The sequence below is a fragment of the Oryza brachyantha genome, chromosome 5 (genome assembly GCF_000231095.2).
Source record: "Oryza brachyantha chromosome 5, ObraRS2, whole genome shotgun sequence".
In the NCBI taxonomy this organism is placed as follows: Eukaryota; Viridiplantae; Streptophyta; class Magnoliopsida; order Poales; family Poaceae; genus Oryza; species Oryza brachyantha.
Genome location: NC_023167.2, coordinates 16,731,199 through 16,747,127, shown reverse-complemented (window position 1 = coordinate 16,747,127; position 15,929 = coordinate 16,731,199). Strand labels below are relative to the sequence as shown.

The 15,929-nt window shown below is 41.5% G+C and overlaps 2 protein-coding genes across 2 annotated transcripts; one reads left to right on the top strand and one right to left on the bottom strand.

The window, feature by feature from the left end:
* Nucleotides 1-528: 528 nt before the first annotated feature.
* LOC102701266 (protein BREAST CANCER SUSCEPTIBILITY 1 homolog) lies at nucleotides 529-6,687 on the bottom strand. The gene is made up of 14 exons (XM_006654567.3): nucleotides 6,618-6,687; nucleotides 6,323-6,376; nucleotides 6,122-6,192; nucleotides 5,750-5,863; nucleotides 4,679-5,154; nucleotides 4,508-4,606; nucleotides 3,373-4,344; nucleotides 3,131-3,231; nucleotides 2,851-3,037; nucleotides 2,630-2,730; nucleotides 2,424-2,532; nucleotides 2,158-2,323; nucleotides 1,939-2,057; nucleotides 529-1,009 (listed from the first exon to the last, which is right to left on the bottom strand). The coding sequence occupies exons 1-14, from the start codon at nucleotides 6,671-6,673 to the stop codon at nucleotides 659-661; spliced, it is 2,976 nt and encodes a 991-aa protein (XP_006654630.1). The 5' UTR covers nucleotides 6,674-6,687; the 3' UTR covers nucleotides 529-658.
* Nucleotides 6,688-12,744: 6,057 nt separating this feature from the next.
* Nucleotides 12,745-14,532, top strand: LOC102719590 (tyrosine decarboxylase-like). Its single transcript, XM_040524687.1, has one exon. The coding sequence runs from the start codon at nucleotides 12,745-12,747 to the stop codon at nucleotides 14,506-14,508; it is 1,764 nt and encodes a 587-aa protein (XP_040380621.1). The 3' UTR covers nucleotides 14,509-14,532.
* Nucleotides 14,533-15,929: the final 1,397 nt, after the last annotated feature.

Here is a 15,929-nt window from a genome sequence, read left to right as displayed (position 1 = left end):
GGTGTACCCTAACATCTAAGTAATGTGCACGCTAGAAAGGTTGCATTCTTTTGCTCTGAAACAATGTAGATTATTCCTCGGTTTATGTTGTCTGGTGCAATTGCCATCATTATTCAGCTATAGGCTACGGTTAATATAAGCCATAGAAAAAATAACCTATATATTAAACTTGTATATCTGATGTTATTGGTGGTTTAAAATTCAATGTTACTGACTCAATCTAAAAAAAACTTCATTTTTATCTGTTCTTATTTGTCTCATAAAACTTCATTTTTTTAAGCAACAATTGCATTGAACTTTAGTAAAATATAGGACAAATGTATTGATATTTAAAAAGTAAGGAACAAACACATTAGAGTTTTTAGAAGTGAATGATATTTTTTTAGCTTTGTAGGTATATGTGAGATAGACTAAAAATAAAATCTTTAGGAATGGACCAAAATAAAGACTAAAATTAGATTAATTTCTAAAATTTAGATTTTAACCATGACTAATATGGTAACAGGCCAACATGAGAGGCATTATATGCTTGTGTTGTGAGAGCACGTACGCACGAAACTGAGCTTATTTTCAAATAATTTAGAAGTCTAGTTACAAAGACCTGTGCATACATACGAAACTCATATTTTGTTTCAAATAATTGATCAGTTTCCTCACTTCAAAGAGGTTGCAGCTTGCAGGCTGCAATCGAGTCGATCACCCACGCACTGCTCACAACTCTGCCACCGGAGGCGAAGGCGAGAGCCTGAGCATCCGCCTGTCTGCGATTAGCAGCAGCAGCCTCGGTTTCGCCCTTGGATTTTGGCTTGTCTTTGCTCTCGACGCTGTAGACGATGAGGACGGCAGAGGCAGAGCTGTCATCAAGCAGCTTCTGCTGGTCTCTTGACACGGGCTTCCTCTGTAGAACTGTTCCACCCGCTGCAGCCACAAGTTCTTGCAGGTATCCTCTGTAGGATTTGGTGAAGTCCCCATGGAGGTAGAACCTCACGCCATCGAACAGCTTAGGTTGCTGCAAGGGTAAAAAAAACAATTTGATTGTTAGGCGTAAAACATATCCACCTTAAGATATGGCAAGCCTACTGGTATCTTTCTTTTGTGGGGTTTGGAAGGAGCAGAATCAATGAATCTTCAATCAAAAAATCTCTTATTGGGGTCAGATCGGGGCCAATCAACAGGAGGCTCCAAGGTTCTGGGCGCAAGCCGCCACAAACAAACTATGTGAAGTTATGATGCTATTCCTTTTCTCCATTCTTTTCTCTCTCGCCTGGGGCGGTGGGGCCTAAGGCCTTTGTACTAGCACTTTTCGTGCTCCTGCTCTTCTCAAGCCTCCGTAATATGGAAATTTGTAACCATGCTATTATAATTTTGTAAAATAAGAAATATATATCATTAGTATCTCACTAACATGTGGGACACACATGAGTCAATGACACATGAATCAGAATGTCATATCTCAAATTTAGCAAAATTATAATAGCAGACTTATATTTTATCCCTAATAATATAAGCCGGTCCACCGGTAATTTCAATAAAATCATATCCATGTAAGCCTAGAACAAATCCAAATGTGTGGGATTGCCAGCATCAGGTCGAAGAATTTGGCAGACTTATGCATGGCCTGCATGAAGACGTACAGCTGGTTCCTTTTAATTCACAGGATCAACAAACCATTATTAGCTTTATCCTCTTCTATCAAGCTAAAATTGTTCAAACCGACAAGTGATTTTGTTCCATTGTATCTCACATGACATTGTCTTCAGTTAAACACTAATTTTGTTCTATTGAAAAAAAATAGCGATCCTTGCAAGAAAATGGAGGAATCAGCATGTAATGAGTACTGAACTACGGGGTGCTGTGTTGTTTGTGTTGTTAGTTGCGCCTGTGTAATTATACTATAGCAACTAAGTGGAGTATATAAAAATGGCAAGAAATGTTTACCCTGTCGATTACTCTGCATCTTCCTAACCTAGGACCATCAGTGATCCCTTGAACATCAGTAGTGACCTCAAATTTCTGTTCATCAATCGGCTCCATGCACTCCATGCAAGTTTTAACCCCTGTGGTACGAAGTTGTCAATTAGCATCAAGGGGCAGGGCATCACATCACTATGAATATAAGCAGTTCAGCATAGTTATGTTAGTAGTACGTGGCCTTACAGTCTATGGAGACGATCCATCTGCCATTCAAGATTGCCATGAGAAACTTCAGTGTTCGTTTGCAAGCACCAGAGAGATCAGTTGATGCAATAACATGGGTAACATTGGAGCTCCAATTTGCTGAAATATGCACGCCGGCTAACTTTGCAAATTCTGATACAACTTCCTGAATAATTTGATCATTTCGTTTCAGTTGAAATGCATATGAAGAAAATACCATTAACTTGATCAAGGTCAGGAAAATAAGATTAAGTTTAGAAAAACACCTTCTCAATGCCAGAAAGTGATGAACAGCAGAGCACCCACTTCTGTGGTGATCCAGATGGCCATTTCCAGTTATTACTACAATCCTGATTACGTTCTATTTGAGATGGGCTGAAAAAATCAGTTGTACTACAGTAAATGATCGTACATTCAACTATGAAAAGTTTAAAACATGTTTCAAACAACAGGTTCAAAAGAGCAAAGGTACCCTTTCGGTGTTATTTTCCTTTTAGGTTGCTTTTGCTGTTCAGGATTTTCATTAGGCAACTTTGAAGACCGATGCAGAGGGCATAGCATCACAAAGTTTTCCTGCCAGTGAGAAAATGAAACAAAACAAACAATTTATCACTGTCAAATGTACAGAAATGATTCTGGTATAGTTGAAAACACTGGTTCAAAATATATATAAAGAACACCATATGGACTTACATTATCCCATCTGCATTCTGGGATCAGTTTAGCACAGGTGAAGTGGAAACTTCTCCGACAACTCATCTCAAAGCATCCAAGTGCAGCTCCTTTAATTCCACAGCAAGCACATTTGATCCTTCTGCTTCTGGCCAATTCAGTTGTAAGATTGAAGACAGACTCATCTTCAAAGTAGACATCAGGAGCCCTTCAAGAAAATAATAAAAAGTACAGGTTAGTATTTGTGTACTGAAATCCACTTCTTTTTCAAAATGATCTTGCACTAGAAAGGATAACAGACCACTCAAGGCAATTCTTGTGAGAATGCACAACGTTAACCCCTCCATTGAACTCTGCAGGCACTTGTTTTCCATTTTGGTAATGAACCATCTCACCAGAATCCTAAAAGAGAAAAGGAGATTAGGCTATCTTCTACATTCAATAACAGGGAGTATGATGGACTTGGAGAAAAGGATATTTGCATATACCCCGGCAAAAGATATTTGCATATAAACACGTAGCACGCCTGAAGTCTGAACATACCTCTGTGATGACACCAGACTGGCAGAAAGCACAAGAAACCTTCAAACTAGTATCCTCACACTTCTTTAGTAAAACATTACGTGCAGGGCATGCTTGAAGATTTTCAAAATTTTCTATTCCAAAAAAATCAGGTTCGATAAATTCTGCTTGCTTGTTCTTAATAGATGCATTCCTTACTGAAGGAGCTGTACATAGTGCCTCGTTACTTTGACATCTCCCAGGTAAAACAATAGGAGTCATTGTACCGATGTCTGATATTGTGCTCTCAAGTTCATTCTTACTTTTCTGTTCTCCACAAACTTTTCTCTTTCTTCTAACATTTGCCGGTGTGCGCTGGATGCTGCCTTTTGAGACAGTGTGAAGCTGCAGTACTTCTGCTTCATTTCCAGATCCTGAAGGAACTTCAACCGGTTCAGCTATAACGCGATCAGACATTCTTTTGGCTCGCTTACTTCTCGGTTCACAGTTCCTCTCTGTAGTATCTTCCGTAGTTTTACCTTCCATTCTCGGCTTCCTTGCACTTCCCTTTCGTCGACTATTTTTCTCCATATCTTGGTTCCTTTCTGAAAGGGGGTCGTCAGGTGCTTCAACATCCAAAATCTCCTTAGGAAAATATGACTCTGGGGGGTTATCACTGGAGCAATGAATTGGCTTGCTGTTGCTAGAAGCCTTGTTTCTTCTACCTGAGGTATTCCTCCCTACAGCAACGCTGTTTTTCTGACATGATTTCAAAGAAACACTTCTACGGCTGCTCAAACCTTGGTCATTGGCATCAGTCTTCTTTATGCACCGCTCAGCACGATTCAGCGTCTTTGCAATCTTTCTGTTACTAGCACTTGTTTTCTTTCTCTTCTGCTTTGTTGCTTTAGTATTGACAGGCTGAGCATGACCTAACTGATCAAACGAACCGCCAATATGTATATCTTCATCACCTTTCTCTTCAATTTGATCAAGTTTATTCTTAGCTTTACTCTAAACAGATAAAATAGATGAGTCAAATCATCAGGTCGTGAAGGAGGAAAAATGACATAAAAGTATAGTGCCTCTGAATTCACTTGGCCAAAATGACCGCTTTCTATTCAGTTTAAAAAATAGATGAGTCAAATCATCAGGTCGTGAAGGAGGAAAAAAATACCTGCTTTTTCAATGGAGTGGAACACAGTTCAGGAGAGCAAGGTCTCTGGGTCCATTCAAATATTTCACTATCAAAAAATTCTTTGGCCGTAGGTTTGCTCTGCAACACATGTAGCAAAATGAGAACGAAAAAACTTCAAAAGGAGCAACAGTAGTGGTCAGAAGAACTTACGTTTGGAGTTGTATGAAAGGGAATTTCGTCATCGGAGTCTTTGATATCACTAAAAGAGGGTGCATCATGACGCAGGGGTGTGTCTAACGATAGTGTTTCACTTAACGTCTCAGCAGTACAGCCTACTTCTTCTTCGTGTTCCCTTAACCAAAAAAAGGGTGACAACGAAGGACTTTCTGGTTGATCCGATGTAACTGCTTTACTCTTGTTCTCTTCAACATGATCATTCTGATTATTTTTTAGCTCTTCGGGGTTCATAATCTTCTTAGTCCTTATTGGTGTCTCAGATTCAGGGAATGGTGTCACTTGTATTCTTTTGTTAGTAGAGAAAGAAGGCTTGGTAGTAGGACAGGATGTAGAGGCTGTAGCATCCTTTTTTGTATTATTTTCCTTCTTGCATGATACCTTCCTTTTTCGTGCCAATGGCTTTAGTGAACTTTTAGAGTTTTTCCCACTGTTGACACATTCGGATCGATCTTCAAATAAGAATAAGATAGTAAGCTAAAGATTGACAAATAGTTATCCATATTATCTAACATAGGTTTTTATACAGAGCCATCCACAATGCATTATGCTGAAATAAATACAGTAGTGTTGCACAGAAACAAGGGCAGAATAATAACTGAAAATCTCTAACTGATATCGATAATGTAGCACATCAGAGATGCAAAACAAACATTGTAACTGAACTGAACAGTGTACTGAAAAGAATTGAAAAACAATCACTAAAAGATAGTATTACCAATTTCCCAGTGCTACTTTGAACATGTGTTAGAAATTAGAATGACATTCTACGAGAAGGGCAACTCTCCGGTGCATTTTACTTGTAGTATTATACTACCAGTAGAAAAAGGGTATTTTTATGCTTTGTTAATTACTTGATTAGCATTATTTTGTAATTTTATTTTTTTCAATAAAGATCGTAATTAAAAGGACAATATTACCCCTTCAAATTTCTTCTACACCTAATATTGTTGTTAGTATAATTTAATCATAGCCGTCCGATAAAAATAGATCAATGGTATGGATTAAATTCTATTAACAGTAAAATGCACCGGAGTCAGGAATTACCTGCAACTTTTACCGCAGGATCCACCTGTGTTGAGACCACATTGATCCCTGTTGCAGCCTCCATGCTTTTGAAAATGCTGACCAGATTGTCCATGTGAGGTGCAGGTCGCATTTCTGCAAGCAAAACAAAATCCTTGGCTGTGAGTTTTGGACCATGTAGAGATCAAACTATAATCTGTGCTTGTCATGCGCAGTGGAAAACAGTTTCAGCATCTGAGATCCAATAGATACTTCCATACACAAGAAACTCTAACAGTTCAATGTCCAATCCATGAGTGACACTAAACATAGGTATTTAACTTCTATATTTTCGTGGCTACCAGCATTTATAATTACTAAGGAGACATAATTCAGCAAGAACACAAAACCAACCTCGTCGGCGGAACGGGATCTTGCACACAGGACAGCTCGACGCGGACTTCATCGATTCCGTGAGGCAATCGCTGCAGAAGGGGATAAATGTAAGGGCAACTAATGACACATGAGGCCGAAATGGAGATGATCGCCACCCCACCGATGGCATTGTAGCTTCAACTGCATTTCAAGGAACGGTAATAGAGAGATGAGGCTTACTTGCAGAAGATGTGATTGCAGGAGATAGATACCGCCGAACTGAGAAGGCTCAAGCTGCCAAGATCAAAGATTTGCGATTAAATACGCAACACAACAACTCGCAAACCACACGAACGGGAAAAAAATCGCACATGCAAGAGTGGCTTCACGACGAAGAAAAGAATCAATCAACAACACATCAGAAGAAAATCAGAACAAAGAAAAAAGATGAACCCAAGAACCAATCGTCCGCGAATCCAAAAAACACGAAACGGAGAGAAGGCGGGGGGAGCGATCGCGAGGGGATTCATTTTACCAGATGGGGCACTTGAGCTCTCGGCCCATCTTCTCCAGGCTCCCCACGTCCGCCATCGCCGATCCCTCGACCCTCCTTCTCGACCGTGGTGAGCCCTTGCGGCTTTACGGGATTCCAGGTTTGGGAGGAGGAGCGATTTGGGGGTGGGGAGATCTATCTTGGCGGGAGTTTTTCCCTCCAAAGTTTTCGTTCAATTTGGGCGGCAGCTTGTCTTGTCTGGGAAGGAGGCGGAGCCGACTTCACTTCGCGCCGCCTTCTGAGGGCGCCAAACTCTGCCATGTGGGCCCCGCATGTCGGTGGGAAAAGGAATTTTGTTCAGACCGGCTGCAGGTTGCGACACGTCTCCTCCGCAGCCCCTTCTCCAGATGGTCGACGCGTGGATAAGCTGCGCAGCAGACGGCTCGCAGGCTTCCAGAGACCGAAGACGAACGTTCACGCATTTGTTAGCTCGCTCGAGCACTTCGGGCTTTTTTAAAGCATCTCCGACATAATGCTAATATTTTGGTTTTTAAAAGTTTGTATTTGGTTCACTTAAAATAATATTAGGTGCAAAAATTATGTCCTACTCCAATAGAAATCTAAAAATAAATAACTTATATTAGAAACAGGATATACGTGAGTTAATTTTAGACATAGGTAAATATTAGGAATGTTTTTATAAATCTATTAGAGATATATTTCCTTACTCAATTCCCAATTTTAGTTTCAATGATCAATTTTAGACATCTCTTGGAGATGCTCTTGGTTCCCAAAACTTTTTAGGAGAAATATCACGTCAAACATTTGACTGGATGTTGGAAAGGGTTTTCGGGGGTCTGATTCTGCTGAAGTTGGTATAGCAACTGCAACTTTAGCAGTTGTATCTATTACCAGTAGATGCAAATCGGATGGCTCGAATTAGAGCGGAGCGCTGTAGCAAAAAATACTGTAGCACAGAATACTACAGCGCAAGATATAGGACAAAACTTTGTGCAGTCCTAACTTACTTTGTGCAGCCCTAACTTACAGTCGTCTTTGCAACTTCAGCTTATCCTAGCCGGGTTTTCAGACACGAACGAGAAAACAAATTTCATGGCTCACCTGAAAACCACAAGATAAATCTTTTGAGCATAATTTGTCAGCCATTAGCACATGAGGGCTACTGTAGCACTTATGACTAATCTTGAACTATTTAGGCTTAAAAGATTTATCTCATGATTTTTCCCCTAACTATGGAATTAATTTTTCTTTTCATCGATGTTTAATGCTCTTTCTAGATGTCCAAAGATTTGATGTGATATTTTTGGAAAAACTATTTGGAAACTAAACAGACCCTTTGTATACGTAAAGTTTGTATATACTAACTTTGGATATATGGACTTTTATATACAAACTTTATATATTTTTAAAATTTTGTATATACATATTTCAATATGATTTTTTAATGTAGTTTTTTACTTAAATACTTTATATGTTACAATTTTATTTTTTACATAGATTTTCTATATATATAGCGATGAAACTTTATACATGCAACTAAATTACAAAAAAATTATATATAAAATTTCGGGTATATAAATTTATTCATGCAGGTTAATAGGTGTGCAATTTTTTGCCAATTAGACTCACCCTTCTTAGCAAAACCGATAAACCAATCAACAGCTGTGAAAATATGCTAGATTATAGATGAGCATATGTAATGAAAATTAAGCTAGGATTAAACCTCGTTAACAAATACCATCTTTCGATGCCATCGTCATATTTTTGATCTTCTATCGATACTTCCGCAGAGATTTCTAATGTCGTTATCAGGGTCAGTTTTATAATAAATCAAGATTTCAAAATATTTCAAAATTAGCCAAAAACCAACGTCTCACCGGGGCTCGAATTTCCATGGCCAATAAAGAGTGTTATACAGCATTCCTACTTTGCAATAAAACTTTCTTTGGACCACTACTGGGCTAGTGGAGGGCTGGCATGACATAGCAACCACAAAAACTTTCGTCCTTCTCTCGGTACCACCCAGGCTAGTTCAATTTCTTTGGAAATCACCACAAACGTTAACCACAGATTCATTGGAATGTTTTGTCCTATTGAAAGTACTCCTGCCGTATAAGTTTTAACGGTCAGTTCAGATGTGGATGCGAAACGATAACAGTGCCCCGGTGTTTTTCATCCTCTAATCTCTTCGTCCTGATGTGGTACCAACACCAGCACTGCATCTCCATCCATCCGTATCCAAGCACTTGGCAACTTTGGCATTCGAGCCGGCACAATCTTTGTAAATGATAAATAATTTATAAATCAAATTTTTATATATTGGTTCTTACTGATATAAAAGTTAAGTTAAGGCTAAAAAATAAATTATTATAAAAAAATCTAAAATCAACTCCAAATTTAAATTTAAAATTTAACATTTTGGCTTAATTCAATATTTGAGGATTGGGATACCCAAAACTCCAACGACGACATTTTTTCGGAATTGATAACAGGATCAGGGACATTTTTTTAATGGGGAATGGGATCGTGGTTCTGATGAAGATGCTCTAAAAGCAAGTATATTATTTCTAAAAATTACCATATCATCTACTCGAATGTAATAATTTATCTACATAGTAGTTAACTATGAATACATTTTAAAACATAGCTCTAGGAGCCCATGTTGCCGCTGGTTTCAATTCTAGAGCCGTCTTCTCTCCTCTTGACGTTGAACTTACCGAAGATATGAGATATCAAACTCTTGCCGTTTTTCACCTTATTGCAATGTAATGAAAATGGTTGGCACAGGGATTAATCATCTGATTATATGGGGTCATCTTTGGATTTTTAAAAGAAATGGCTAAACTGCATATTTAGATATAGAAAATAATTTCTAAATAAAAATTGTTTATACGTGTTCATAGCGATCTACTCCATCCGTCCCAAAACAAATCAACTTTTCAGTTTTTAGATACAAATTTTAACTATTCGTCTTATTAAAAAAAATTTATGATTAATAGTTTATTTTTATTAGATGATAAAACATCAATAATACTTTATGTGTGACTAATTTTTTAAAAATTTCTTGAAAATTTTCTAAATAAGACTGATGGTCAAATGTTCGACACAAAAACCGAAAAGTTGGTTTTTTATGGGACGGAGGGAGTAAAAACCAAAGTTGAAAAACAAAATGCAATAAAAAAAACTCCTCAAAATTAACTCTACTTTTAAGGTTAAAAATTTAAATCTTGGCTTATAAGCATAAACAAAATTCAAAAGATCAGGCGGGATATGGTTACAAAACCGTTCCGACTTGGTGAATCGGAGCGTTGTCTACGTATGTGAACTCTTGATCAACGAATTAGCTAATTAATCGGCTGTATTACAGGCAAATCAGCCATACAATGACCGACCTTTAGCTCAAACGACTTCAGTTAGTAAGCATAAGTGGGTGTTCTCTAGATTAATCTCTTCAGTTTCTTTATTTAAGAACATATTTACTGTTCTATACATTTCTATACATATTGAGCAGTACTTCATGGTTTGTCCTTCGCATGAACGTTCGATGTTATCATTACTGTTATGATTGTTATTTGTTTTACACTTTTGATCATACATGTGTCCATCTTGAGTTGAAATTGTGAGTTTATTAGAGCTAATTTTATCAGTTGCATCAAGCAAATTATGTAATCTCTCTCTGAAATACGCACACGCATATGCTCTTCGTTTCTAGCAATGGAGTTTGCATAGTTATTAGTAATAACGACGTCAAGAGACCCACGTATATATATTTCGTAAATTTCAATAATATATTAACATCATTTAAGTATACCAAGCCACATTTTTGTGATTTATAACGCGCGCACATGTGTCCATTATGAACTATTAATTCATTCCACCTAATCGTCTGTATTACCATAGATCGTTTGACAATGCTCGTACCGTCCGTCACCCGCATTCCGTTTTTTACGACACTATCTTATTACTAGTTGATACCCCGCGCTTTGCTGCGGGTTGCTGCGGGCATATCAGAAAATATGAGATTATATTATTTGCTAATAACATGATGTATATCTGTATACTTGTTTTTGCATTGAAAATAAATGTCAATACTTCTGTATGAACTAAATGGACGTGATCTTAATATTTGGAAATAACAGAAAAATAATCTATTTGTTTGTTGTTTCTTACTGATAAAAAAGTTGATTTTTGAGAATAGATTGTCGCATGTAGTTGATCTTCGAGAGGTAGTAATTAACACTGTATTTAAATAGTAAAATGGCATGGCAAGGTTATTCCTATTGACCTAATATTCCGGCAACAAACACAATTGGCATGAGTACAGGTGTAAATTTATAATGACAATTATAACATTGCCAAGATAAATGGATTGCAAGCAAGTTGAACAAATAATTCATGAGGCTAGTATCATTCACTGGGTGATTGAGTTACATATAAGTTGATAGGAATATATGTAAAATATATCAGGTAATTTTCTTTATTTGGCTACAGCAAACTGTAGGCATGTAGTACCAATGTAAGTTGGAAATGGCTGGTACGCCGTAACAATATAAGAACTAAACCTATTCGCTTCTATGATGATTTTTGTTTGGAAGGTTATCGACTTCCATGAGAATCCACTATTTTACCCCCAATACTTGATCAAATCTCCTGCAATCTATTAAACCAACAGGACAACAAAGTATTGGTGTCAAGTGACACAAATATTTCTTTTCTTAAAGGAACAAAAAGAAACAATTGTCAGTGCATAAGTGTAGGATTACCAATAGTCGTTCTTTCTTTAGGCTACCAAGGAACAATTCAGCAAAAAAATCACCTTCTTCCTATGAGAATCAAACATCGCAAATGCTCAATTTTAAGGATACATAACCAACTCAGACATACAAACTTGGAAAATGAAGCACAATATATATTTTTTAACAAAAAAACTTTATTTACTTGCAGCGTACTAACCCTCCACACTTCGATTGTAGACATTTGATTGATGCAGCTGGAGGCTTGGAGCACATATGGCTGGCTGGTTCGAATAGCTCAAGATGTGGAGGAAGGTGTCTGTGGGGCTGGCATGGTTGCAGAAGGGATGGCAAGAGACTCGTAATGACACTCATAATGACAGTAAATTGAATTTACCACTGTGGCTAGCGGCGTAGTTAATTATGGCTGTTTCTACGGTAATTGCTTAGGAAACAGAAAGATGAGGAGAAATGCATGGCTGGAAGCTGGACCGCTGGCTACGTCATTCTGCCATTTATTATGTAATTCCTTCAGCAAGATGAATAGCGCGACGTGGTTTTTGGGCTGACCGGCTAAGGGACGGTGATATGAAATCTATGTAAACGTGGGGAAAATCTAGAGTTGATTAAACGACTGGGATTTAACGATAACATGGTCTCCTAGAAATCAATTTTTATGGGTGAACTGTATAGAAAGAAGGGATTGGTCTCATGTTTGATATAGTACTGTTTGAAAAGGAGAGCACATGTATACATTACGAACCATTAAGTCATTCCATCTAATCGTCCGTATTCCTATAAATCGTTTGACCATGCTTATACCGTCCATCATCCGTATTTCATTTCAGCATGGCCTTTCTGTACTTATCTGCTCATTCATGCATGCTAACATACTAGATTGGTCCCAGGTTTGGTATAGGGTATGTTTGGAGAGCTTCTCTCTGTTACAGTTTTTTTCAAAAACTGTTTCTGGCACAAGCTGCTCCAAACGGTCCATAACTTCCACTAAAAAATAAACTAAGAAGTCGTAAGCTGGCTAACAATCAGTTCCTTCTTAGAACCTAAAGCTCCTAAAACTACTTTACTTTAAATTCTAAGAAGTTGCTGCTCGGTGTCAGCTTATAAGAATCTGGAAAAACTCATAAATCTAACTTCTCCAGCTTTTATATTCTTAGTTCATTTTCTAGAATCTATAACTACATATTATGAGAAGCTGTGAATTGTTTGGGGCAGCTACTGGCGGAGAAGAAGTTTCCCAAATAGACCCGTAGTATCGTAGAAGAGAATAAAACCAGCAGCCAGAATTGCCTTTAAATAGCAATCATAGCAAGAATGCGATCCACATACATTCATTAGTCTAATTAAGGCTCCAAGCCATTAGCTGTTGCTTGGTTAGCTCCTGCATGCTGTCTGCGATGTCCATCATGACTAATCACGCCGACGCCGCCTTCCCCGTGGCCGCTGATAAGCTAACACTCGGTCGCCTCCCGCTGGACGCCGGCGAGTTCCGCCGGCAGGGGCGACAGGTCGTGGACTTCATCGCGGACTACTACGCCCGCATTGACGAGTACCCCGTGCGCCCGGCCGTCGCTCCAGGCTTTCTGGCCGGGAAGCTCCCGGAGGCGGCGCCGGCGGCGGCGGAGCCCGACGCGCTCACCGCGGCGCTGCGCGACGTGCGCGAGCTCATCCTTCCGGGCCTCACTCACTGGCAGAGCCCACGTCAGTTCGCGCACTTCTCGGCGACGGCCAGCAACGTGGGAGCCCTGGGCGAGGCCCTCGCCGCCGGCCTCAACATTAACCCTTTCACGTGGGCCGCCTCGCCGGCGGCCACCGAGCTCGAGGTTGTTGTTACCGACTGGCTCGGCAAGGCGCTGCACCTGCCGGAGAAGCTGCTGTTCGCCGGAGGCGGCGGCGGCACGTTGCTTGGGACGTCGTGTGAGGCCATGCTTTGCACCATCGTCGCCGCGAGGGACAGGAAGCTCGCCGAGATTGGCGAGGAGAGGATGGGCGACCTCGTCGTCTACTACTCCGACCAGACTCACTTCTCGTTCCAGAAGGCAGCTCGCGTCGCCGGTATTCGCCGTGGTAACTGCCGGGAGATACCTACGTGTCGGGAGAGCGGCTTCGTTCTCACGGCGGAGGCGCTGCATGCCGCCGTGACCGCGGACGAGGCGGCGGGCAAGGTCCCACTGTTCCTGTGCGCCACGGTGGGGACGACACCGACGGCGGCGGTTGACCCCCTTCGCGAGCTCTGCGCCGCCTTGGAAGGGCGCGACGTGTGGGTGCACGTCGACGCGGCCTACGCCGGCGCCGCGTGCGTGTGCCCGGAGTTCCGCGGCGCCATCGCCGGCGCCGAGGCCGTGGACTCGTTCAGCACGAACCCGCACAAGTGGCTCCTCGCCAACATGGACTGCTGCGCGCTGTGGGTGACGCGCCCGGCGGCGCTGGTGGCCGCGCTCGGCACCGACCACGACGTGATCCTCAAGGAAGAGGCGGCGACGGCGCGGGGCGATCACCACGTTGCGGTGGACTACAAGGACTGGCAGGTCGCGCTGAGCCGCCGGTTCCGCGCGCTGAAGCTGTGGCTCGTCCTCCGCTGCCACGGCATCGACGGCCTGCGCAGCTTCGTGCGCTCCCACGTCCGCATGGCGGCGGCGTTCGAGCGCATGGTGCGCGCCGATGCGCGGTTCGAGGTGCCGGTCCCGAGGCAATTCGCGCTCGTCTGCTTCCGGCTGCGCGCCGCCGCACGGCCTCCCGGTCCCGGAGAAGACGAGCACGTTCACGACGGCGACGACGTCACGGCCAGCATCAACGAGCTCAACCGGCGGCTCCTCGAGGCGGTGAACGCGACGGGGCGCGCGTACATGAGCTCCGCCGTGGTGGGCGGCATGTACGTGCTGCGCTGCGCCATCGGCAACTCGCTCACCGAGGAGCGCCACGTCCGGGAGGCGTGGGCCGTCGTGCAGGAGCAGGCCGCCGCCATCTTGGCCGGCGGCACGGGCGCTGCCGCCGCCACCACCGTTCGTACGACGAAGGAGCACGCCGACGGCGACGCCGGCCACCGCGTAGATGCGCCGCACCACATGACGACGACGAAATGTCGCTCCGGTGCACGGGAGCTTGGAACTGTGTATCAAACGCTCCGTTCTTACGCTGTGTATTTCCTCTTGGGTAAGTAAGGGGAAAGTATTCTTCGTCTATTTCATGACATTCAAATAATTATTAATAAATTTAAAAAAATAGATTAATATAAGATATACAGCTATACAAATATGTCTTTTACAATCCACAACAAAAATAACTAATTGAACTCTAAATAGTATACGTATACTTATAGTCATATTTATTATTTTTATTATGGATTGTAGAAGTCATATTTGAAATATATCTTATATTAATCTATTTTTACAATTTTTTTAAATTTTTTAATGACTATTTAAATAGCATACAGTAAACGAGGGGATGTCCACTCGAGAGCTTAAAATTCACTCCCGTAAGTAAATAATTGGATTACCGGTTACCTTTGGTTAAAAGCCTTTATTTATTTTCTCTGTCATTTGTAAGGGAAGTTTGCTTGGTTAATAAAGTATGTTTTGATTAAAAAGTAATACGTACTCTTTATTCTTGTGATATGCCGGGTACGCAGGTGGTATTATTTTCGCTATTTTTTGGACGGTACTAGGATAAAATATTTTGTCATCAGCGTCAACGTTTTGCACGAGTTTCTAAACAAATGCAAAAAAAACAAAGCAATTAACACATGCCTATTGAGATTAAGATCATGTGACTTAAAAGCATGGCACCTTGTCACTAATATATAGGTCTAGGGTTCATCTGACCTATATATATCAGTGACAAAGGTAACTTCTGATCCTGTTTATTGAAGGTTAAAAGCGTCATGTCAAAACAATTTTGTCTATCACGGTGCGGATTTCGCCACGTCGCACCCAAGCTCTAGCCATCTGTATGTCTGACCTTAGTTTCACATGGGTGATCATCGCTTCTACCTTGCCCTCCTCTAACCATCTACGTCATGCTATAACCTTGTCCTACTTTGTCGATCATCACGGTGACGCTACTGTCGCTTTCACGCAACGAGGCAGTTGCCACTCTCCCCAAGGTCGCCGCATTCCTATCACCTCCCTCTCATCTCTGTGTCGCCACATTTACTCTCTCCATTTCTGCCCCATTGATGTTGCATTGGGTCCATTCAGCTCGGGGACACTAACATGAGTCGCTGCCACACCTCCTCTCTCTCCCTCTCTGCATCGTCAGAGCGATGACAGATGTAACTAAGCCGTCTGATATAGCTCTCTTGGATTTTCTTAACGGTGGATTCAATCCCTTTTAGGCAGGAGGCAACAGATGAATGAAGCTACTTGTCCTCACCATTGGCCTTCTCACCTTCTCCAGCTCCTTCCTCTCCCTCTTTAGCCCACTTGGTGCTAAATCTGGTTTAGAGACCATCGAATCTAGTAAAAAGATGATGTAAGAGCGGTAGGGTAGAGTGTTTGCTAGGCCAAGGACAAGAATAAGAAGGGGGGAGAGGGGCAACGCTTCAATAACAAAGTCTCAGTGAGAATGATGAGGCCGGCCTCGG